Here is a 23,620-nt window from a genome sequence, read left to right as displayed (position 1 = left end):
GAAGTGTATTTATAACATTTTTTATTATTAAAATAATTATTTTTTAAATTATTTAGTTATTTAAATTTGTTTTAGTAATTTTTGTAGTGTTTTTTTAATTAAACTTTTTTATCACTTTAAATAGAAAATTTGCAATGTTTTTAAAAGTATTTCTATCGAGTTTCTTATCTTTTTAATCAAATGTATATTTTAATTTCTTCATTTTCCAAAAAATATATATTTTTTATATAAAAAATTTACTGTTTTAATTGACATATGTGTTCTTGATTAAAAAAAAGTCGACTATAGAGCTTAAACTTGGGGTAACGCTTGTTATCCGGTACTAGTCTCAAGCCCATAAAACCTTGGGATATTATTAATCTGGTAGATTACTATCTTATTGATTAGTTTTTAGGCTTAACAAGCGTTATTACAATCGACAGTGTCTTACTAAAGGTCACTAATGAGTGGAAGCAGTGGGAATCGAACCATATGCCACTGTTACTAACTGAACAACAAAAACGTTTTTTATATTTTGTTTTATGTAAATTGTTAAATTTTTTTTAAAGTTAGTTTTTTAATCGAATACTCAGTATACTAAAGTTAAACATTGGGCAAAATAAAATTGGTTTAAAGTTATGACACACTAAAAAATAATTTGGTAACACTGAGAAAATTGTAAACAACGTTGAGTTATTGAGCAGATGGGTTTGTTTTGTTCTGGGTTTTTCGAACGTTTTTGTTAATAACATTAAGAAAGTTACGTCTTCTGTTAAATTAATTTAGTAGAATTATACATATAAACAAAATTAAGCTAAAACAAATTTTTTTCCAGATCTATTTTTGTTGTTAGTCAGTTAGTCAGAACGTAAATATTTTGAAAATTTATAAGACAAACCGCTAAAGTATTCGCTAAACATTTTTTTTAGAGTAACATCAGTTACTTCGACCCAGTCACGAGTTGCTTGTGGCAGTTTAGGATATTATAAAGACCATAATTGCCTAGTAATTATGCTGCTGATCAAGTGCTGGCTCAGCAGGAGTTTATACTGTCTACAGCATGAGAGCAGTGGGGATTGAACCCACGACCTTATGGTGGTGTAGCAAGTGTTCTTACCACTACACCACGCTGCCAGTCAAACATCTAAAGTATTGGGTAAAAATTGATACAAAAATGCAAAAAAAAAACTTTAAATATGAAACATTTCAATTTTGTTTCGCAGATCAATTAATTTTGTATTATATTTAAATATAATAATGTTAAAGTTAGTTTAAAAATACTTTAGCAAAACTTGTAGTAATTAAAATGGCATATCTTTTAAACGGAAGCTATCAACAAGCAAAACGACAAATTCAACAAATATTTGATCATGATTTAAATAAAGGAAAAGAGGCAATTAATGAAATATGTGATCATTTGCTCGACCCAACCAAAATTGGAGAAAGGTAAAAAACATATTTTTATATATTACCTTGGTTATGTTTAAAAAAATTTTTAAATTCGAATGTTGTCAAATGTAAAAATGGGTTACTAATACTTTTAAGACAAATGTAAAAATGGGTTACTAATACTTTTAAGACAAATGTAAAAATGGGTTACTAATACTTTTTTTGGGGGGGTTTTTGCACATTGATAAAAGTAAATAATAAATACGATATACAATTAATATTACAACAATGCAACGGGAAAAAATGACAAAATCAATTTAATGATTTAAAACATGCCAAAAGTATTAATGTTTACGTAAAGATTTTATATATGTTATGGCATGGTCACCAAACCCAAAGACGAAATTTTGTTTAAAAATTTATATACTTTAACTTTCTAAAAATTAGCTTAGGTGGAATTTAAAATAATGCTTTTCCTAAACTTCTAAAAATAACAAATGTGTTTTTATTTTTCTATGCTTTTACATATTATCGAGTTTATTGTTTTTTAAATGACGGGCGTCGTACCCAGAAGTACCCATGTCTAATAATAAACTTCTATTTAGCTAATTACAATTATCTAAACCAAATTATTGAAAAATTCTAAACAATTATTATTAAATTGTTCTTGAATAAAATTAACTCTACATAATCTACAACTTTTGTAAGGTTAAATACAGCAACATCTATTTTGCTATGTTAAAATTTTAAGTTTAACAAATTCACAAATTGTATGTTAGGGATTTTTAAGTTAGATGATTGTTTAATACGACTGGGGCCCAAGCCATGTATATAACTGGTATATACTTATAAAATAAATTAAACATTTTAATTTCAACGACTTTGTTTTATACAGAACTGACTTGGTTGAATGGATCAAGGCTTTAATGTCTGGGAATGAATCATTCGAAAGTTGGTGTCAGAGATTACAAACAATGGATACATCCCCATTTTGCGGTTGTGTTTGGACGGCAGATTTTGTTGCTTATCGATGTAGAACTTGTGCCAACTCGCCAAGCATGTCTCTATGCGCTGGTAATTAATTTGTTTATTTAATTCATAAAGAATGGCATGCATTTTATTTTTATCAAACTATTAGTGTATATATATACACCCAAATATTATTGGTTTTAATTTTTTAATTTAATTTTTTTATATATTAAAAAGTAGCTCAGCAAATATAAAATTACTGTCAGTATTACTACTTACATGACAGGCATTTGCTGCTTATTTTATATTATATACAGACTTTTAATATTATAGTTTTCATTTAAATTGTTTTATTTTTATGTAATGATGTCATAGTGAAAATATATTTCTAATCTGTTAAGAATAGGAAATGGTAACATGTTTTTTTTGATCTGATAATTAGCTTAGCATGTTTTAAAATAATTAAAAATAACCAAAAAACTTTTTATAACAAAAATAAACATATAAGAAAATTCAATAAGAGAAATTGAAAAATGACTTTTAACTATTAATCAGTATAAATTCGATTTTTTTAAACCTTTTTATTTTAATATTTGTTTTATTATTTTAATTTTGATTTAATTGTTGTTTAAAAAATTTTAAAGACAAGGTTAGTAGCTGTTAATTACAACCTCCTGTGGGAATTTGAAAATGAAATAACAGTTAATTGGCAATTTAAAACTAAATTAAAAACAACTATGCAATAACATTACAGTTTCATTTAAAATAATCAATAAAAAGATTTAAATATTTTGTTTAAGTAAATGGACTATTTGTATTTAAACAAGAATTAAAAAAATATATACTAATACTAATGAAGGCACAAAAATAAAATTTTATTAAGTTGGCATGATTTTTTATCATTCTATCTTATGAAAAATCTCAAATAATAAAGATTTTTTTTCCAAAATATAAATTCTTTAAAAAAATATTTTTTAAATTTTTTAGCTTGTTTTGAGAGGGGTAACCACGAGGGTCATGACTACAACATTTTCCGCAGTGAAGCGGGCGGGGCTTGTGACTGTGGTGACCCAAGTGTTTTAAAGAAATCGGGGTTTTGTCTGCATCATGGTCCCAACAGGGTTCCACCTATACCAGTACCACCTGGATTTCTATCTGCTGCAGAGGTGATTATAACTTTTATAATATTTTGCTAATATTTATTTATCCTCGACGTATAAAGGTCGCCTTCACGACCAAACATAGAGTAACATCATTTACCCCACCCAGTCCAAAAGGTGCTACAGCATGAGAGTAGTGGGGATTGAACCTAGAACCTTATGTAGTAAACCAAGTGTTCTGACTACTACGCCCTGCTATGTTTTTTGTTCATCAAATTTAACTTTAGAATTTTACAATCTAGAATTTCATATAGGGCTTTATATTGTTAAATTATTTAAACAAGTTTATGTTATATTGATCTTAAGATTTTTTTGAATCTTTAAAGTAATTAATAATAATTAGAACATTATATTTCAGGTTTTGCTTGATAGATTGTTGTTAATGTTCATCCATATTCTACGTAAATATTCGATCAAACAAGAACAGAATCAACCTACTTTCAATCCTGAATTTCCTCCTGAAATTCTAAAGTTTTTTGAACTTATGTTAGACATCTCAAAACTAGGTAAATTTGTTATTTTCTAATCTAGATTTTTTTTTTATATATATATTTTTCCTCGATGTAGTAAAGTCGAATGCACGACTTAAACATAGAGTAACATCAGTTACTCCGACCCAGTCTCGAGTTGCCTGTGGCAGTTTGGGATATTATAGATTATAATTGCCCGCTAACTATACTGCTGATCGAGTGCAGGAGTTCATACTGTTTATAACACCTTACTCAAGGGCGCTATAGCATGAGATCAGAGGGAATTGAATCCACAACCTCATGTGTGGTGTAGCAAAATTTGTTGTAGAGAGCAGATATACTAAGAAAGGGATTATCCCAGTAGCTTATAATTATTACAATACTATGTTAATGTACTATATTTTTAGTACCAAATTTTAAATAAAATTTTTTTTTTTTAAACTTAGGGTCACAAGTTCGAACCCACATCTACAACCTTTTCATGAACGAACAACTCTATTCTGATCTTAAAAACTGTATAAGTTACAAGTGTATTGAGGTTGGGGATTCCCCGTACCATCAATTTCACAAGGAGAGCAACATCTTGTTTCAACAAGCTGTTAAAGTAAACTAAATTTTCAACATATTTTTAAAAATTTTTTAAATTTTATTTTGCTAAACTAGTCAAAGTTCACTTTACAGTTGGTATTATAATAGTTGTAACATGGTCACAACTACTAATATTTGCCCATGATAATTTACACAAACAAAAGAGCAGTTTTGTTTATTTTGTAGGCTTGTTAATTGGACATACAGTTATATTGTCCACTTAGCTTTATTATACCGGCTGCGTGGTGTAGTGGTAAGAACACTTGCTACATAAAGTCGAGGTTTCAATCCCCAATGCTCTAATGCTGTAGCGCTCTTAAGCAAGGCGCTATAAACGGTATGAACTTTTGCTGAGCCAGCACTTAATCAGCAGCATAATTACCGGGTAATCATAATCTATAGTTTCCAAACTGCTAAAGGCAACTCGAGACTGTGTCGGGGTAACAGTTGTTACTCCATGTTTAGGTCACAACCTTTCCACATCGAGGATAAAGTTATATACAAACAAAAAATAAATAAAATAAACAAAAAATTATATTTAGAATATTGTTTAACCATTTCTATAACATGTGACTGTTTGCTTTACAAATCATGTTTAAAGTCCACCTTTTTATAAAGAAATTAGGATATGATTTTTAAGATTTTATATTATTTTGTTTTAGTCGATCAAACCACCCAGAATTCCAACTGAAATAAATGACACCGGTCAATTTAAAAGAGGTTTCCAATATTTAAATTATCTCGATGAAATTACTTTCTGGGTATTAAGGTTAGTTAGGTTTGTTTTTATTTACCAATTCTCGGACATTTTTTTCCAATATTAGGTTACTTTACTTCTTGTTACTATTTAAAAAAGTTTTAGTTAAAGCAGTCAATAGGCCGCTCTAAGGGTTGGCATTTAATTGTCATAATATAGCCACAAAAAACTGATATTTACCCTAATTTCGGCATCACATACAATGGTTTTATTTATCGTGTAGGCCTATAAATTGGACATACATTTAAAATTTTGTTTAAAAAAATTTCATAAATATATTTTTTTTTTAGATATGAGTTTCCCGAATGTGTGATCTTGATCCTTCTGAATCTTCTTCCGGATGCTGACATGAAGAGAGAGTTCTCTAGATCTTTTACTCGTCATTACTCCAGGATCGCAGCATCTTTGGGGAAGTCTGCTAAAATAGATCAACTTTCAAATAGGTGGGTGTCTTTTTTATAATTAAAAAATCTTGTTTTTTTTTTTTGCCTTTTTTGTTAATTATAAATTAATTTTTAAAGTCAAATATTAGCAATATTTTTTGACTTAAAAATTAATAAAGTTGGTGTCACTTAACACAAAAATGATTTTAACTTCAAAAAATTTTACTTACTTTTTAAGTTATACACAATTAAAAAATTTAATTTAATTAAAAAACCAAGAAAGGGGAAGCCCTGTTTGTGAAGATGTAGAAAGTACTAGCTTGTATACATTCACTATACTAACTTAGTACTTTCTACGTCACACGAAAAATATGGTAACCTGGTTTTTAATGTTCATTATTTTAAATATTTTTTGAAAAATAAGTACTACATACATTTTTAAAGGTTCTAAAGGCATTTTGTGATTAAGTGTCAACCATACTAACATGCTATAAACATCACTTACAAAATTGTAAAACCCTCTAATATAACACTTTAAGTAGTTTTTTAAGTGATTTAATTGGCAAATAAAACATTTAATAGTTTTAAACTATTGGCATTAATTAAGTAATATTTACTAAATATTTTTTTTAATTTTTGGCACTTTTGCACAACTAATTAAATAATTAAATTTTTTTTTAATTTTAGGGTTGTACACATCTCTGTCCAGTTATTCAGCAATGATGAATTAGCTTATATGCTAACAATGGATGAAAACCTATTAGAGGTAAAACCTATATGTAAATCACATACATTATTTGCCTATGAGTAATTTCATGATATTGTTATATATAGGGAATACAATATCATGATTTAAGACTAATTGTTTATTTCCTATGACTTTCTTATGAGTAATTTAAAGTTTATCGTTTGTTAACTAAATTTTAAACTTTTATATTCTGTTATTTTAGTAAATATTTTTAATATCTTTAATATAACTATTATATATATTAACTAAATAGACAGCATTTAATATGTTGGTTACATAATGCCATTTGTCATTACATTGTTTTTTGTTTATTTTAAATGTTTTGTTGATGTAAGAAGCTTAACGTTTTACTCCCAAATATGTAATTTTAATTATTTGGGGATAGTAAGGCTTAGAGTTTTCAGTTTAGAATATTATTGAACTTGTATATTGCTTGATCATAATCGCAATAATTGTTTTTTTGGATTTGGTACTGACTTAAAACTTTACAATTCAACTGGCAGCGTGGTGTAGTGGTCAGAACACTTGTCTTTACTACATGAGGTGCTGGGTTCAATCCCTTCTGCTCTAATGCTGTAGCTCCCTTAGATAAGGTGCTATATCTGGTATAAACTCCTGCTGAGCCAGCACTTAGGCAATTATAAACTATATTATCTAAAAGTGCCAAAGGCAACTTGAGACTGGGTCAAAGTAACTGATGTTCTCTATGTTTGGGTCATCAAGGGGTCTTAATTGTAAAACCTAACATGATTATAACTACTGATGTAATATAAGTCATAATTTTTTTGCAGATTTTTATGATTTCACTTCACAATATTATTTATCCTAATCTGACTTCATCGGAAACAAATCCTAACGATTATCATCAATGTGTAGCAGGTACAGAAAGTAGTTTGCGCACCAACGCCTACTGGCCAGTGGTTAGTGATTTTGTGAATATATTAAGCCATACAAGAGTTACTACTATGCTACTGGGCAATCCTGATCTAATGAGGTAAATCTATTTCAATTTAATATAAAAAAAATGTTACTTTTAACAGATATTATTAATAATAAATGAAGGTATTGCATAAAAGCCTCTAACTCGGCGTTGTTTAAAAGCAGTGGGAATCAAACCCAGGACCCTGTGTCCTTTAAGACTGAATGCCTCATGCTGTTTTTTATTTTTTTTAATGTATATATATATATTTTCGATATGGGAAGGTCGAATGCATGACCTAAACATAGAGTAACATCAGTAACTCCGACCCATTTTCGAGTTGCCTATGGCAGTTTGGGATATTATAGATTATCATTGCCTGATAAATATGCTACTGATTAAGTATTGGCTTAGCAGAAGTTCATACTGTTTATAGCCTTACGCAAGGGCGCTACATCATGTGAGTAGTGGGGATTGAACCCACGATCTCATGGTGGTGTAGCAAGTGTTCTTACCACAGTTATTAGCATAAGTATTTATTTTACTATACTTAATTCTGTAAAGAATTATTTTTTAAACATTTTTTTGTAGTTGCCTGGTGCAACAGTTGTTGTGTTTTTGTGGAATGGATTTAACAAAGAGAGAGTTAGTCACTCATATCGGACATGAAGTAACTCCAATATTGTTGGCTTTCCACACTGAGAGAGATGTTTGTGCTTCTCCACTCTGGTGTTTTGTCGATGTTTTAGAGGTAAGGTTTAGTTTAGGTACTGACAGAAAATTACTTTCCAAACCAGTATACAGCGTGGTGTAGTGGTAAGAACACTTGCTACGCCACTATGCGGTCGTGAGTTTAATCCCCACTGCTCTCATGCTGTAGCACCCTTAAGTAAGGTGCTATAAATGGTATAAACTCCTGCTGAGCCAGCACTTGATCAGCGGCATAATTACCAGGCAATTATAATCTATACAAAAACTGCAACAGGCAACTCGAAACTGGGTCGGAGTAACTGATGTTACTCTATACTTAATATATATATATAAAAAAATTTATTTTCATACAATAAAACTCTTTTTATTTTCTATCTTAGAATAGATCAACTGCCCAACTTAGTATTAGTGTGATCAGTATATTATGTGATGCTCTCACTGAATTATTTGATGCGCTAGGTTTTGAGGGAGATATAACCTTACCTTACAACCAAATTAGTTTCCACTATCCACTGCATAGATACGTGGCTTATTTTATAAGTAATGCCATAACTAACCAAGGTACAACATTGTTATAGTTTTAAAAAAAAAACTTTACTACACGAGGTCATGAGTTCAATGCCCTCTGCTCTCATGCTGTAGCACCCTTAAGTAAGGTCCTGTAAACGATATGAACTCCTGCTGAGCCAATACTTAATTAGCAACTTTATTATTGGGCAATTATAATCTATATAATATCCCAAAGTGCCAAAGCCAATTTGAGACTGGGCCGAGGTAACTGTTGTTACTCTATGTTTATAAAGTTAACCTTCTCACATCAAGGATAAATAAATATAAAAAAAACATATTATTTATTGATAAAGACATTTTTATAATTTTTGTTGCCCATTTTGTTTTGTACAATTTTAATTTATCTAAAATTTTCTTATTATTAATCTGATTTTTTTAAGGTGTGCATTTTAAAGACTTGTATATATCTACGGAGGAACTAATTAAAATGTTAGAGCACCCTTTACATGTAAGTTTTAAGGAAATATAAAATTACAAAAAATGTTTTACATAAAATTATATTTTTGAATTGCTAATGTGTATATTTATGCGCAATTTAGGCATTTATTTTTTGAATTTTTTAATCGAAAGTTATTCGAATTTTTTAGGTCGAATTTAAATTTTTTTTTAGGAATTTTTTTTTACTTTTTGTTGTTAGGATTTTATTTAAAACTTACGTGTAATTAAGGTCTTAGTGACAATGTATGAAATCCAATCAGGAATGTGGGTTAGGAATGGATTAACTTTATCAACTCAAGCTCTGGCTTACAAGCAATATTTTTTCTGCACTTTTTTTATCGATGCTGATCTTTATTTATTACAGGTAAACCGGGATTAAATTTAAAAGTTGGTTTGTTTAAATTGCTATTTTAATTTGCTAAATATAATCCTTTTTAATCGGTAGCTACTTAAGGTCCTGGGTTCGATCCTCGCTGTTCTTATGCTATAGCGCCCTTAAGTAAGTCGCTATAAACGATTTGAACTCCTGCTGAGCCAGCACTTAATCAGCAGATTAATTAGCAGGCAGTTATAAACTATAATATTTCACACTGCCACAGGCAACTTGAGACTGGGTCAGCGTGACTGATGTCACTCTATGTTTAGGTCGTGAAGTCGACCTTTCCACATCGAGGATAAATAAACATATACAAAAAAAATATTCGGTGTTTTTCAAAATTTTTAGTTATGTTCTGCCTTTCTTCCTGGAGATTATGTTGTCTCGAAAATTTTTGAGCGCTGCCGCGTAACTAATTGTCTGACCGTTGCCGAGACTGTTTCTCCTTACTTTGACGACATTAATTACAGCCACTTGGGAGCGCCGGATGAAGATCGACAACCAAAAATGTTGGAGGCAGCTTTTAAACTTGTGATGGCTATTATGGGGATAAGAACTCATCTAGGTAAAAAAAATTAAAATTAAAAAAAATTTTTTGTAAGTTAATGTTAAACTAATTACTTATAAATCTAGCACATTTTAGTATTATGCTCTCATGCTGTAGCTTCTTAAAAAAGACGCTATAAATGGTACCAACTCCTGCTAAGCCAGCACTTAATCAGCAGCGTAATTATCAGGTAATTATAATCAATAATATCCCAAACTGCCACAGGCAACTCGAGACTGGATCGGAGTAACTGATGTTACTGTATGTTTAGGTCATGCATTCGACCTTCCCACGTCAAGGATAAATAAACAAAAAAAATGATTAGATTAAATTTTAAAGTTTTTAACTTATATATTATATTTAGGTATGAATTATAAGGAAATAATTGAAAGTGATATGATAGTTCTACTGACCTCTCAACCAAGTACTTATAGTTCAATATCAGATCATGTTCTTCTTTGTAATGCTGCTCATTCTGGTTCAAAATCTAATGATTACGCAAACTATTTACCTGAAGCATTGGGAAAATATGCAACTAAAAAAGAAGGTACGTTAATATCATAGTTTTTTTTTAATTTTTTTATCTTCATTGAAGAAAGCCATTAGTTACCCCAACCTAGTCTTAAATTAACTTTTTGGTAAGAGGGATTTATTGATAATATTTACCTAATAATTTATAAGCTCGCTGTATTTCAGCTTAGCAAGAGTATATATTATTTATAGTACCTTTATGGAGTGCACTTAGGCATGAGAGCAGTAGATATTGAACTTAGGACTTCATGTAGTAAAGACACATGTTTAATTTACTACACCACACCATGCTGCCAGTTTCTAAGTATATCATGATTATGTCCAAGAGTGTGGCAAACCGGTTATGGCGTCGGACTACGAGCCGAAAGGTTTCGGGTTCAAGCCGCACCAACGTCACACAATTCGCCCTTGAGCCCGGTGTTTACGGATAGCTCGATCACGTCATAACAGCACACCCTTCCCCAATAAAAAAATATATAAAACCTATTACCTTAAGGTGATATGAAAAAAAAAGTATATTGTGATTATTATTTATATTTTTCATAATAAGTTATCATTCATATGCAAAAGGTATTAGAGTCCAAATCAGAGTAACTTATATTACTGAGCCCAATCTTGAGTTGTTGTCTATTACACTACATTACCTACTCCACAATGTAAGTAGTAAATGTGTATTATTAATTTATTAAACTAAATTAAGGAGATGCCATGGAACAAACCACTTATACACCAAACAGTTTAGCATGGAGCAAATATGATCCTGTGTTCAACGATCACAGAATATTATACAAGAAAGTTGTTCAACAGGTATGTTGTGTTAATGCAATTTTTAAATAAATAGAAAATATTGAAATACCGTAGTGGGTTATCTATTAAAACATATGTTAGCTTATTCCCAGACAAATACTGTCATTTTTTAGCACTTTGTGTAGTGGTTAGTACACTTGGATTCACTTTTTTTTTGTATATATCTTTAACCTCGATGTGGAAAAGTCAAATGTGCGACTTAAACATAGAGTAACATAAGTTACTCCGACCCAGTCTCGAGTTGCCTGTGGCAGTTTGGGATGTTATAGATTATAACTGTCCGATAATTAAGCTGCTGATTATGTTTTGGCTCAGCAGGAGTTCATACCGTTTATGACGTCTTACTCAAGAGCGCTGGAGGATAAGGGCAGTGGGGATTGAACCCACGACCTCATGGTAATGTAGCAAGTGTTCTTACCACTACACCGGTGTGTTAGCTCATTGGGTTTAAATACCCTGCAAATTGATTTGACTTCCAGTGCTTTTTCTTTCTGTAGCACCCCTGAGTAAGACACTATAACTGGTAGGACCTTCTGCTAAGCAAAAACCAATTATAATTTATAATATTCCCAACCACCAAAGCCAGTTTGAGATTGGGTTGGGGTAATGAATGTTACTCCAATGTTTAGGTCTTGAAGGGCATTCTTGGTTTGTTGATAATTACATACAAAAAACAGGATTTTTATTTAATTTAGTCGCATGTCAGTTACTTCAGACATCTAAAAAGTGAATTTAACATCAACAGTAAACTAACTGATACTTCTATATGGCCTCCATTTCAACGTGAGTAATTTTATTAATTTATGTTTTACACTAAAAATACTAAATGGCAAATTTATTTAATGATTTTTTTTTGTTTTAGCGATCACTGAATTTATGCCGGCATATTCGGGCATTAAGAACTTGGTACATTGTAAAAGAATGCATATGTTTTTTTATGTTGTTTTATTCAAAGCCTTACACAACCACTCTATGGTTACCGACATGGTAAATTTATATCCTAAATTAAGTCTATTTAATATTTCAATAAAGAAAAATATTTTATTGGAAAATATGTTTTCAGCAATTTTTAATTCAACTCTGTAAATTTAATGAAAACCATGGTAAAAATATAAAAAAATTTTTGACTTTAAAACTTATTTATAATTATCTGTTATTATTTTAACTCCATTTTAAGATGTATTTGCAAGTTTTGTATCTTGTTAATGTAAGTGTGTTTAGACTTATTAGTATTACTTATAGTTTTCTGTTTTCAGACATTAGCAATGGCGTTACATTTATTAGAAGCTAGTTTTAGTTTAAAGAAAAATTTAACCGGTAAGTTCCTTAAAATATTGTTTAAATTTACATAAACAGTAGCAATTTTTTATTAGACGTTAAGTTAAATTTTTTATCTTTTTTATATTTATTTACTCCTGATGTGAAAAGGTCAACTTAACGACCTAAACTTAGAGTAAAATTAGTTACCTCAACCAAGTCTTCAGTTGCATTTGGCAGTTTTGGATAATATATTATTATATTTACCCGCTAATTAAGCTGCTAATTAAGTATTGGCTTAGCAGGAGTTAGTATTGTTTATAGCGCCCTACTTAAGGGTGCTGTAGCATAAGAGCAGTGGGAATCGAACCCAGGACCTTTTGAAATGAGGTCAAGTCTTTGGACCACAACACTGTGCAAGTGTAACTAATAAGTTTGTAAAATAAATGTTAAAATAGTTTATACCTTAGTTCTAAATCAATAAAATTACAAAGATTTATGCTTGACACAATTTAGATCAAACCCAAAACCTTGGCAACAAAAAACCCCTTCAAATGTCATTACTTAACACTGAAGAACAAGATATCGGAATCCCAAATTTTGATTGGTTTACCAGTGATGACATCACAAAGAACAGTGAAAAAATGGTGATGGAACTTAAAGTTCCACCGTCGAATAGGGAACCCACACCAAGGATAGTTTCTTACAATGAAGAATTCATGGAAACAGGTAAACAATTTAGTGTGAAAAAAAGTACAATTTGCTCGTTATTTAGAAATTTTTTAATGTAGAAGCAGTGGGAATCAAACCTGGGACCTTCTGTGGTAATGTATTTAGGCACTTCACCAAGTTATTAGTTGTTGCTTTATTAATTGTGTTCAGTTAATAATATCAAAGTAGTTGGAAAAATTGACATAAAAATAATTTCAGTGTTATGTTTATAAAATTATTTTTGTGTAAACTAATAAAAAAAATTTCCGTGTCTGTTAAAAAAAAATAAAAAATAAAAAAGCAAGATAATTTTAAAGATAATTTTTAAAATTTAACATTTAATTATTTATTTTAGAAAGCACTTCTTCCTCAACACTGTTTGCATCAAAAGGAATAGAACTGAACAAAACTGTCAAAACAGGGGTGTGTAGTAAATTATTTTCCATTTTTTAAAAGTAAAAAAATATTTATATTAGCTATAATAAATCCCTTTAAGTAGACCTGCTTAAGGGTTTTAATTTTTATTTAAAAAAACTTTTTAGGTTATCATATTGAAGTATTATTTGTTTACAATATATTTAAAGGGTAGCAACATTTTTTTATTATAAAATTTCAATTTTTTTTTTTAAATATTTTTTTTATTTTTTTAGGCAAGTATTTTATCGCTTCTTGTCAAACTTTACAACAAATTTAACGACACGAATGGCATGTTTATCCTCGATGAGGATAAAGTTAAAAGTTACGACAGAAAAACTCCGATTCCACCAACGCGGGCTAATGTAGTGGAAAACGTTTTGTTGGCTGCCGCAAAAGCAAGCAAAGAAAACAAAAATGTAAAAAGTTTAAAAAAAATAAAATTAAATCAATTTTTGTGGATTTAATATTTATACTTTTGGATAAATTAAAAAAATAAATTTGGAGGATAAATTTGAAAAAAAAAAATTTTAAATTGAAGTTATATTTTTCGTTGTTTATTAGATGATTAAAGTTATAGCTAACAGCCTTAACACAAAATCAAGTAACAAAACAAGTCCAACCATGAATGAAATGGATGAAAAAGCTTACAAGAGACAACAAGCTAAAGAAGCTAGGCAGAGACTAATGCAACAATTTGCTGAAAAACAAAAAAAATTTATAGGTAAAATTTTGATGAGTCACATGTTTTTGGAAAGGTCATAAAAAAACATAAAGTAACATCAGTTACCCTGACCCAGTCTCCAGATGCCTTTGTAAGTTAGGATGATATAGAATTTAATCGCGCCATAGTTAAGCTGCTGATTAAGTGCTGGCTCAGCAGGAGTTTATACCGTTTATAGCACCTTACTCAAAAGGTCTACAACAGTGGGGATCAAACCCGGGACCTGATAGCCATGGGGATCAAACCCGGGACCTGATAGCAGTGGAGATCAAACCCAAGACCTGATAGCAGTGGGGATCAAACACATGACCTCATGTAGTGAAGCCAAGTGTTTAAACTACTACACCATTAAGCACTTGGCTTCACTACATGAGGTCATGGGTTTGATCTTCACTGCTACCAGGTCTCGGGTTTGTTAACATTATACTTTAATATTATAATTTACACTTTATTTATATTATCACATTTTAAGTATTTTATCAAATATTCTATATTTTGTGTTCTATAGAAAGCAACCAAATGGAAATTGATCAAGAAAATCTATCACAAACAGAAAACAACTCGTCCCAAGATGATGATAGAGAGCAGTTATATGAATGTGTTATATGTGGTGTACAAGAAGGTTGTATAAACTCAAATGATAACCTTTCACAAAACAAATTAATTGGACTTATATGTTTAGTTCAACCTTCTTTAGTATTAGGTAAGTTTAAAATTTATAACACAATTTTTTTGATAAATTAACAAAATAATATTTAGCTATCATACCACTTTGGCAGTGTGGTGTAGTGGTTAAAACATAAGGTCCTCGGTTTGATTCCCACTGCATCTATGTCAAAGCACTCTTGAGTAAGGCGCTATAATGGTACAAATTTCTGTCAAGCCCAAAATTAATTACCATGTTAATTATCTACCAAAATTTCTAATTAAGTCCAAAACTGCTGAAGTGTTATGTTACAGAGTTTTGCAATTTTGTAAGTGATGTATATAGTATGTTAGTATGGTTGACAATGAATCACAAAATGGCTTTAAAACCTTTAAAAATGTCTGTGGTACTTACAATTTAATATTCAAAAATACTGGAAAATGATTAACATAAGAAGAGGTTTACCTTATTTTTTGTGTGACGTAGAAAGTACTAAGTAGTGTAGTGAGTGTATACAAGCTAGTACTTTCTACGTCATCACAAATAGGGCTTCCCTTTTCTTTTTTTTATTAATTTTAAATTTTTTTTTAAAACCTGATTACAGTACCAAAGTTTAACCTGTATTTCTCTATCACTAGCTTTATATTAACTAAACTCTTTATTTAATTTTAAACCTAAGCCAATTTAAAAAGGAAAATTTTACTTTGAAATTCTATCTGCTATTTTTCTGTAGTTTTTAATTATAAATATAATAATACATTATTTAACGTTTTAAGGACACCGAAGAAATGATAAATCAGTTTTCGATTTTTCTTCAATTTCAAATCCTGATTTTAACAAACATACCTACTCTTATGTGGGCCAAAATATAAAGGAAAATACTATAGCATTGGGTTTACCAACTTCTTCTGATACAGGTATGTTTAAAATTATGTTTTTTAAGATTTAAACTCAATTTAAATGGAATTGATTATGTACTTCTATTTTTTGTTTAATATTTGTCGTATTTTTATTTGAAAATTTTAAATAAATAAATTTTTTGTTCATGTTTTCACAGACAATTCAATAATAATATTCGAAACCTAAAAATTAGGAATTTATATTTAAATATTTTTTTTAATTTACTAACATTGTTTAAAATGAAATTTGGTAGGACTTTACTTACTTAAAATGCTAATTTTTTTGGTATTTTTTAAATTTAACTGTTTTTTTTTTAAATATATATAAGTGTTTATTAATTCATGTTTTTAATTTTAAATTGTTATAACTTTTAAACTATAATTTTTTTGCTGGTTTTCTAAATTTTAATTTTTTTGGTATTTTTTTAATTTAACTGTTTTTTTTTTAAATATAAGTGTTTATTAATTCATGTTTAAAATTTTAAACTGTTATGAAATTTTAAACTATAATTTTTTTGCTGGTTTTCTAAATTTTAATTTTTCTCTTTTTAGATTTTGATCATACCCAAATAGGTGGAATCCATATTTCAACTTGCGGTCATAATGTTCATTTAAATTGTCATCGGGATTATATGTTAACTGTAAATCGAGACGACATCTTACTAACTCGACCTAAAACTCGATTTCAGTGCCCGCTCTGCAGACAAGTTTCGAATCTTGTGTTACCGCAAAATATTAAAAACACGAGAACGTAAGTTTTTAGTTTTTCTAGAAATTTGTTTTTTTGGACAGTTGTCTATTGGATTAGAATTTTATATTTTTTTTTGTATATATCTTTATCGTCAATGTATAATAACATTAGTTACTCTGACCCAGTCTCGAGTTGCCTGTGGCAGTTTGGGATATTATATTAATTAAAATTGCTTGATAATTATGCTGCTGATTAAGTGCTGGATCAGCAGGAGTTCATACCGTTTATAGCCCCTTATTGCTTACTCAAGGACACTACAGCATGAGATCAGTAAGGATTGAACCCACGACCTCATGTGTGGTGTAGCAAGTGTTCTTACCACTACACCACGCTGCCGGTCATAAATGCTAATAAGCAGTGTCCCTTAAAAAATAATCAGATAAAGAGTAAGTACTTTTTACTTCTAGATAAATACCCAAAAAAAGTTTTTTTTTTTTGAACAATTTTTTTTTATAAGACAAACTTAGCTTTTATCACAATTGTGCATTAAGAAATAATTGTTAAATTTTATTTAAAATACTATACTATTATCCATGGTTGAAAATCAACTTTGTTTTTGCAATTATTTATAAACTGACTTTAAATTAGGATTACAACAGATGAACCGGTCAAACCATTCGTAACCTTGGAATGCTATGAAAAAATCGCCGAAATTTTCGAGCGTTGTAATTTTAAGAAATTTGCTCCTCAAGTACAACCCGACCCTATCCCAATCATGTATTCATCGGTTTATTTTAACCTGGAACATAACTTGATGCAAATGGGAAACACGTTGTTAGTTCGAATGGCAGACCACGCTTCTACCTCTGCTTCGTTGTCACCGAGAATTTCGAAAACTTTTCAAAAAAAGTTACCGATCGGTAAGTGTTTTTATTTTAATTTTGTACTTATTTATTCTCAATGTTAAATAGTTAAATTCACAGCCTATTAGTACTCTTAACCCAGTCTTGAGTTGTCTTTGCCAGTTTGAAATTTAGTTAACACTAGTCGATACAGAGCGGCCCTACAGAGCGGATTTTAATAGTTATAATACGGATATAACTAATATTCGGGCAGCGTGGTGTAGTGGTAAGAACACTTGCTACACCACACATGAGGCCGTGGGTTTAATTTCCACTGATCTCATGCTGTAGCGCCCTTGAGTAAGGCGCTATAAACGGTATAAACTCCTGCCGAGCCAAAACTTAATCAGCAGCATAATTACCGGGCAATTAAATTCTATAATATTCCAAACTGCTAAAGGCAACTTGAGACTGGATCGGAGTAACAGTTGTTACTCTATATTTAAGTTGCACATTTGACTTTTCCACATCAAGAAAAAAGATGTATAGAAAAAAACATTTGCCTTTAAAAATTTACCAGCGCACCATAGACAGCATTTTTCTGTTAATTTTGTAGGCCAATAGATGTATATATTGTCCACTAAGCCCCAATAAAATTTAGATTATTGCTTAAAAATTAAACAGAGATAAGTTTTGTCTCAATAGGAATGTAAATACCCGTTTTTAGTGCCTTACTTTTGGGAGCTACTGCATGAAAGCAGTGGGAATTTAAATTAAGACTTTATGTTGTAAAACTAAGTGTTCTAACCTCTACACCATTTTTTATTGATCTCTGATTTACAAATATTAATTTAAGATATGCAAATAGTTATAATTAAATATTTTTAGGGACCCTGTTTCATGTTTTGTATCACATTTGCCAAGTCTCAAAACCTCAAAATACAAAAGTTATTTCTCTGTACAACTATCTTACTAGTGAAGACAATCCTATACCTAACCATATTACCCCATGTTTAATGCAGAATCTAACCAAACTGCTAATTAAGGTAAGTCTTTTTTTCGTATATATCTTTATCCTCGATGTGGGAAAGTCGAATGCGCGACTTAAACATAGAGTAACATCAGTTACTACGACCCAGTCTCGAGTTGCCTGTGGCAGTTTGGAATATTATATATTATAATTGCCCGGTAATTATACAACTGATTAAGTGCTGGCTCAGCAGGAGTTCGTGCCGTTTATAGCGCCTTACTAAAGGGTGCTACAGCATGAGAGTAGTAAGGATTGAACCCACGACCTCAAAGTTGTGTAGCAAGTGTTCTTACCACTACACCATGCTGCCGGCCAGTTATTTATCCTATTTGTATTGCGAATTTATATTAACAACACTGTTAGTTGCATGTGATATTTTTTTATTAATTATTTTTTGTTTTAGTTTTCAACAAATGGTCAGCTATCTTTGGAAAAATTTCACAAGGACATAGAAATCTTATATCAGCTAGCTTTTATCAAATCTCTCATTCACCTTTCTTTCCAATTCTCTTCTGAGGAGAGAAGGTAACAAAATAGAAAAATGTAAAAAACTTTCCAATACAATTTTTTCTCAAAAAAAACAATTTTTTTTTTAAAAATATTTCTAACTCAGAGCCTGGAAAAACAGCATCGGCGTATCCGTTGGGGGAATCCCCTTTAGTGGTACAAATTTCGAGTGTTTAGTCGGTCTTGTGATAAAATTGATGCCGACTAATTTGTACAAAGAACAGAATAACTCGGCTATCTCATTCCTTTCTAGTTATTCTAATGTAGTCATCTCACCAAAGGTAAAAAATGCTTTTTTATTTGATTATATTTGTAGAGTATCCACAGATAATTTTAAGATTTAAAAAAAATGATATTCTACCCAAATTTTTTTTATATATGTTTTTATCCTCGATGTGGGAAGGTCAAATGCGCGACCTAATCATAGAGTAACAATTGTTACCCTGACCCAGTCTGGAGTTGCCTTTAGCATTTTGGGATATTATAGATTATAATTGCCCAGTAATTATGCTGCTGATTAAGTGCTGGCTTACCAAAACCGTTTATAGCGCCTTACTCGAGGGCTCTACAGCATGAGGGCAGTGGGGATTGAACTCACTACCTCATGTCGTGTGGGAAGTGTTCTTACCTCTACACCACGCTACCGATCTAATTTAAAAAAATAAGTGTTTGGTTAAAGTGGGTAATAGGGAATGTCCTTTTTTGTTAAAACGGTATTTTCGGGAATATAGTTTTTGGTAAAAAATCTATTGGGTAAAACTAATCGATAGCGGCCTACATTCGAGATTTTCAATGTCATAATATGGTTGCAAATCTTACCTAATATTTGCCCTTGATAATTTATTTGCGCACTACAAATGGCAGTTTTTTTATTTTGTAGGCCAATAAATTGGACATATATATTATCTTTCACTAAGTTCTATTATATATATATGGTTTAGGTATATGTCAGTAATATATTAAAATCTAAACCATTTTTAAAAATTTTAGTCAGCATTATCTTCTGTAGAAAAATATTTGCTCTCATTCCTACGCATATCTTCTTTATTTAAACAACATATATTTGGTGGAGATGAAATTCCTATTTTAACTGACTCTGATAACGAGTTTGCACATTTGGCTCAATATTTAGGTAAGTTTAAATTATTTTATTTTATCCTGTTAATGTAACTGACAGCATAGTGTAGTGGTCACAACACTTTGCTTTACTACATAAGGTCGTGGGTTTGATCCCCATTGCTCTAACGCTGTGGCACTCTTGAGTGAGGTGCTGTAAACAGTATAAACTCATGCTGAGCCAGCACTTAATCAGCAGCTTATAATTTTGGGACAACAATAATCTATAATATCCCAAACTTTACAGGCACCTCAAAATTGGGTCAGGGTAACTGATGTTACTTAATGTTTGGATTGACCTTCTGACATCGAGGATAAATAAATATAAAAAAAATTGTTCATAGTTGGATTAATATTGCTTAATAATTAATTTATAAAAATCTTTTCATTTAATTTATCTTTAAATTTATTTTTCTTGTCAGGCTTATGCCCAAATACCGAGTTTTCTGAAATAGATTCAATCAAATGTTTACACTGGAACAACCCTAAACTTTTCATCACCAGGTGGTGTCAAGAGGTCAGTTTATCCCCAAAGAAGTGTTTAACATTAATTAAAAAATAAGTAGTTGTTAATAAAAAAAATAATTAAATAATTATTAAATAAATTTGTTGTAAATTTATGTGATATTACTTTTCAAATTTTAGCTTAACTTTGTTTTTATGTGCTCTTAGGTTTCAATGATTATTAATAAAAATCCCTCAGCTGCAAGAAAATTACTAAAATGTCATGAGTGGTTTACTCCCAAACTAATACAACTACCTCATGAATATAACACTCTGTTTCAAAAATTTAGAAAATCTGTAAGTAATTGCTTAACTAGTAAGTGTTTAAGGCACAACACAAGGTTCTGGGTTCGATTCTCACTGATCAATTTATTTAAAAATTTTATTTTCGGTAAATAACGCAAGCCTAAATTTTTTTTCAAATTTGCCGCAATTTTTTTTTAGAAATGCAAAGATTGTGGTAACGAACTCAACCCAGCAATTTGTTTGGTCTGTGGTTCGTATGTTTGTTATAAATCTATATGCAAATATAAGGAACCACCTAAAGCAGGCTGTAGACATGCAGATATATGTGGGGAAGGAACTTGTATTCTATTACTGATAAATTCTTCTATAATTGTGGTTATTAGAGGCTCAAGGGCATGTATATGGGGTAGGTTGAACTTTTTTAGTTATTGTAAATTTTTTTTGAAATTAGTAAAATAGTATTTCTTATGTTTTTATATACTTTTAATGTTAAAGATTGGTATTTCATCGGAATTGTAAGGTTAACTTTTTATTGCCTTTTTTATCCTCGATGTGGAAAGGTTGACTTCAAGACCTAAACCTAAAGTAACATCAGTAACCCCAACCCAGTCTCGAGTTGCCTTTAGCAGTTTGAAATATTATAGATAATAATTGCCCGATAATTAAGCTGCTTATTAAGTGCCGGCTTAGCAGTAGTTTATACTGTTTATAGCACCTTACTTAAGGGTGCTACAGCTTGAGAGCAGTGAGGATCGAACCCAGGACCTCATGTAGTAAAGTCAAGTGTTCTGCCTACTACACCACGCTGTTAGTTTTTGAATCATTTCTTTGGGCCAAGGAAAAAAACAAAAATTTGATCCAAAAATTTGAAATACTTATCTGAAAATATCTTTCAAAGTTCAATTAATTTATACTCATGCTTTTAAAGATAAAAAGCTTGTTTTTTAATGTTTTTGACACGACTGGAACCGGTTTTAACAAATGTATAAGTTTTCTGATAAAAAACCTCATAAAAGATAAAACACCCACATGTTAGAATGTTTATTGGTTCTGAAATTAACAAGATATTAATATTAGCACCAACATTTAAAGTGCAAGGTTTAAAAGCATTTGAAATCAGATAATATTTTGACTTTGATGTTTGATTGCACTTTGAAGCGTAAGATTTGTAACGAAGATTAATTTTCACATCTTGTTGTATCATTTCTAAGTAAATAATTATTAGTAATTTTTCGTCTAAAAAAGAACAATAACCATATTAATTATCAAGCACTTGTGCTAAAATAATAATGCTAGGGAATTGCTAAGGTTGCTAAAAACTGGCCTCTTTTAAGAATGTTTGCCTATGTTAAGGCTTCAACAGCCTATCTAAATTTTTAAATAATAAATAAAAATTTAATTTTTTTTTTTAATAATTTTTCATGTTGCCAAAAAATTTTTAATTTTTAAACATTATCAGGCACATTATACCTTGATGCCCATGGTGAAGAAGACAAAGGTTGGAAACGAGGGAAACCCTTGTATTTAAAGAAGGAAAGATATGAACATATTACTAACCAGTGGTTGCAGCATTCATTTGATAATACTTCTAAGGGTTGGACACCGCATGGAAATGAATTGTGACAATTTTCTGTTATTTTTTAAGCATTTTTATGGGGTCAATTTTTCACATTTTTTGGGTAAAGGGGTAGTTTTTTTTAAATTTTTGTAGGGTAAATACATTTTTATTGATTTTTTTTTCTATATTTTCTGTAAATGATTTAGTAGCAGTAAATGCTAGATTTTGAAAGAATAGGTAAAATTTTATAGAAAAAATTGTTAGTTATAGTTTTACTCAAAATTGCATTCGACAAAAATTTGATTGTTTTATATAAGCCATACAATACTACTACTGTGAAAAAATAATCTATAGTCAAGAGCCTCAAAAAAAACAAAATTTGATTTTTTCTTAGGTGAATATTTTTATAATTTATTATTGAAATTTGACGCTTTAGTATTGCATTAGAAAATCATATTTTACCTTTAAAAGATTTTTTGAAAAATTTCAGGTAACTATATTTCAAAATTTTTAGAAATTATTTTCGAGTTTATAAACTTTTTTGTACATTTGTAGATTTTAGTAAAAATCTAGTGTTTCAGATAATAATATTGTACTATCTCAAAGAAAATGTTAGATGTTTTAAGAACAAAACATTATTTATTCTCAAAATTTTGTCTGTACAGTTTACCTTATATATATTGTTATTGTTAGTATATACATCCAAATAAATCTTTAACAAAATTTTAATGAATGTAATTATAACAACATAACCTATACCAATTTTTAAATTCCATTTTTTGTAAATTTTTTCTGAGTGTTTTTTGTTTATATTTTTAACAATTTGCAAGTGTTAACTTACCTAAAAATTTAAAATTCAAAATAATATATAACTCACAAACCCATAACTTACATTATATATTATTTATTTAATTAAAAAAAAATTTATTATATTTGTTTTTTTAATAAGCACTTAGCAAATAGAAAGATTACAACTTGATATTTATTTAACGTTATCTAACGTATGAGTAATGCGAATAGATTTCAAGTTTTAGATACTTTAAAAATGCGGTAAGTATATATGCATTAAGATATTGTGATAGCATTTTGCATACTTTAAGTCGGTTCTTTGCCTTAAATGCGATGGAATATCG

General features: G+C 29.8%; 1 protein-coding gene across 1 annotated transcript; it reads left to right on the top strand.

The window, feature by feature from the left end:
- The first annotated feature begins 1,227 nt into the window (after positions 1-1,227).
- On the top strand, positions 1,228-22,924 carry LOC145741697 (E3 ubiquitin-protein ligase UBR3-like). The gene is made up of 35 exons (XM_082559333.1): positions 1,228-1,425; positions 2,264-2,442; positions 3,325-3,503; positions 3,856-4,003; positions 4,414-4,571; positions 5,218-5,324; positions 5,603-5,755; positions 6,383-6,461; positions 7,235-7,437; positions 7,954-8,113; positions 8,454-8,634; positions 9,024-9,091; positions 9,311-9,445; positions 9,806-10,022; positions 10,369-10,551; positions 11,236-11,342; positions 12,038-12,125; positions 12,205-12,329; positions 12,599-12,659; positions 13,116-13,328; positions 13,666-13,733; positions 13,961-14,143; positions 14,289-14,448; positions 14,957-15,151; positions 15,871-16,011; positions 16,546-16,744; positions 17,333-17,604; positions 18,415-18,572; positions 18,960-19,081; positions 19,170-19,344; positions 20,054-20,195; positions 20,602-20,696; positions 20,852-20,980; positions 21,128-21,335; positions 22,389-22,924. The coding sequence occupies exons 1-35, from the start codon at positions 1,286-1,288 to the stop codon at positions 22,550-22,552; spliced, it is 5,295 nt and encodes a 1,764-aa protein (XP_082415459.1). The 5' UTR covers positions 1,228-1,285; the 3' UTR covers positions 22,553-22,924.
- Positions 22,925-23,620: the final 696 nt, after the last annotated feature.

The sequence above is a fragment of the Corella eumyota genome, chromosome 2, assembly GCF_963082875.1.
Source record: "Corella eumyota chromosome 2, kaCorEumy4.1, whole genome shotgun sequence".
Lineage (NCBI taxonomy): Eukaryota > Metazoa > Chordata > Ascidiacea > Phlebobranchia > Corellidae > Corella > Corella eumyota.
Note: the sequence above shows the minus strand (reverse complement) of the source record. Positions and strands in the feature narration are given on the sequence as shown.

Excerpts from the sequence above, each read along its gene's own strand:
- LOC145741697 (XM_082559333.1), top strand. The coding sequence starts at position 1,286 with ATGGCATATCTTTTAAACGGAAGCTATCAACAAGCAAAACGACAAATT. Across the intron at positions 19,082-19,169 it reads TTCTCTTCTGAGGAGAGAAG|AGCCTGGAAAAACAGCATCG; the intron begins GTAACAAAATAG and ends TTTCTAACTCAG. Across the intron at positions 21,336-22,388 it reads CTCAAGGGCATGTATATGGG|GCACATTATACCTTGATGCC; the intron begins GTAGGTTGAACT and ends AAACATTATCAG.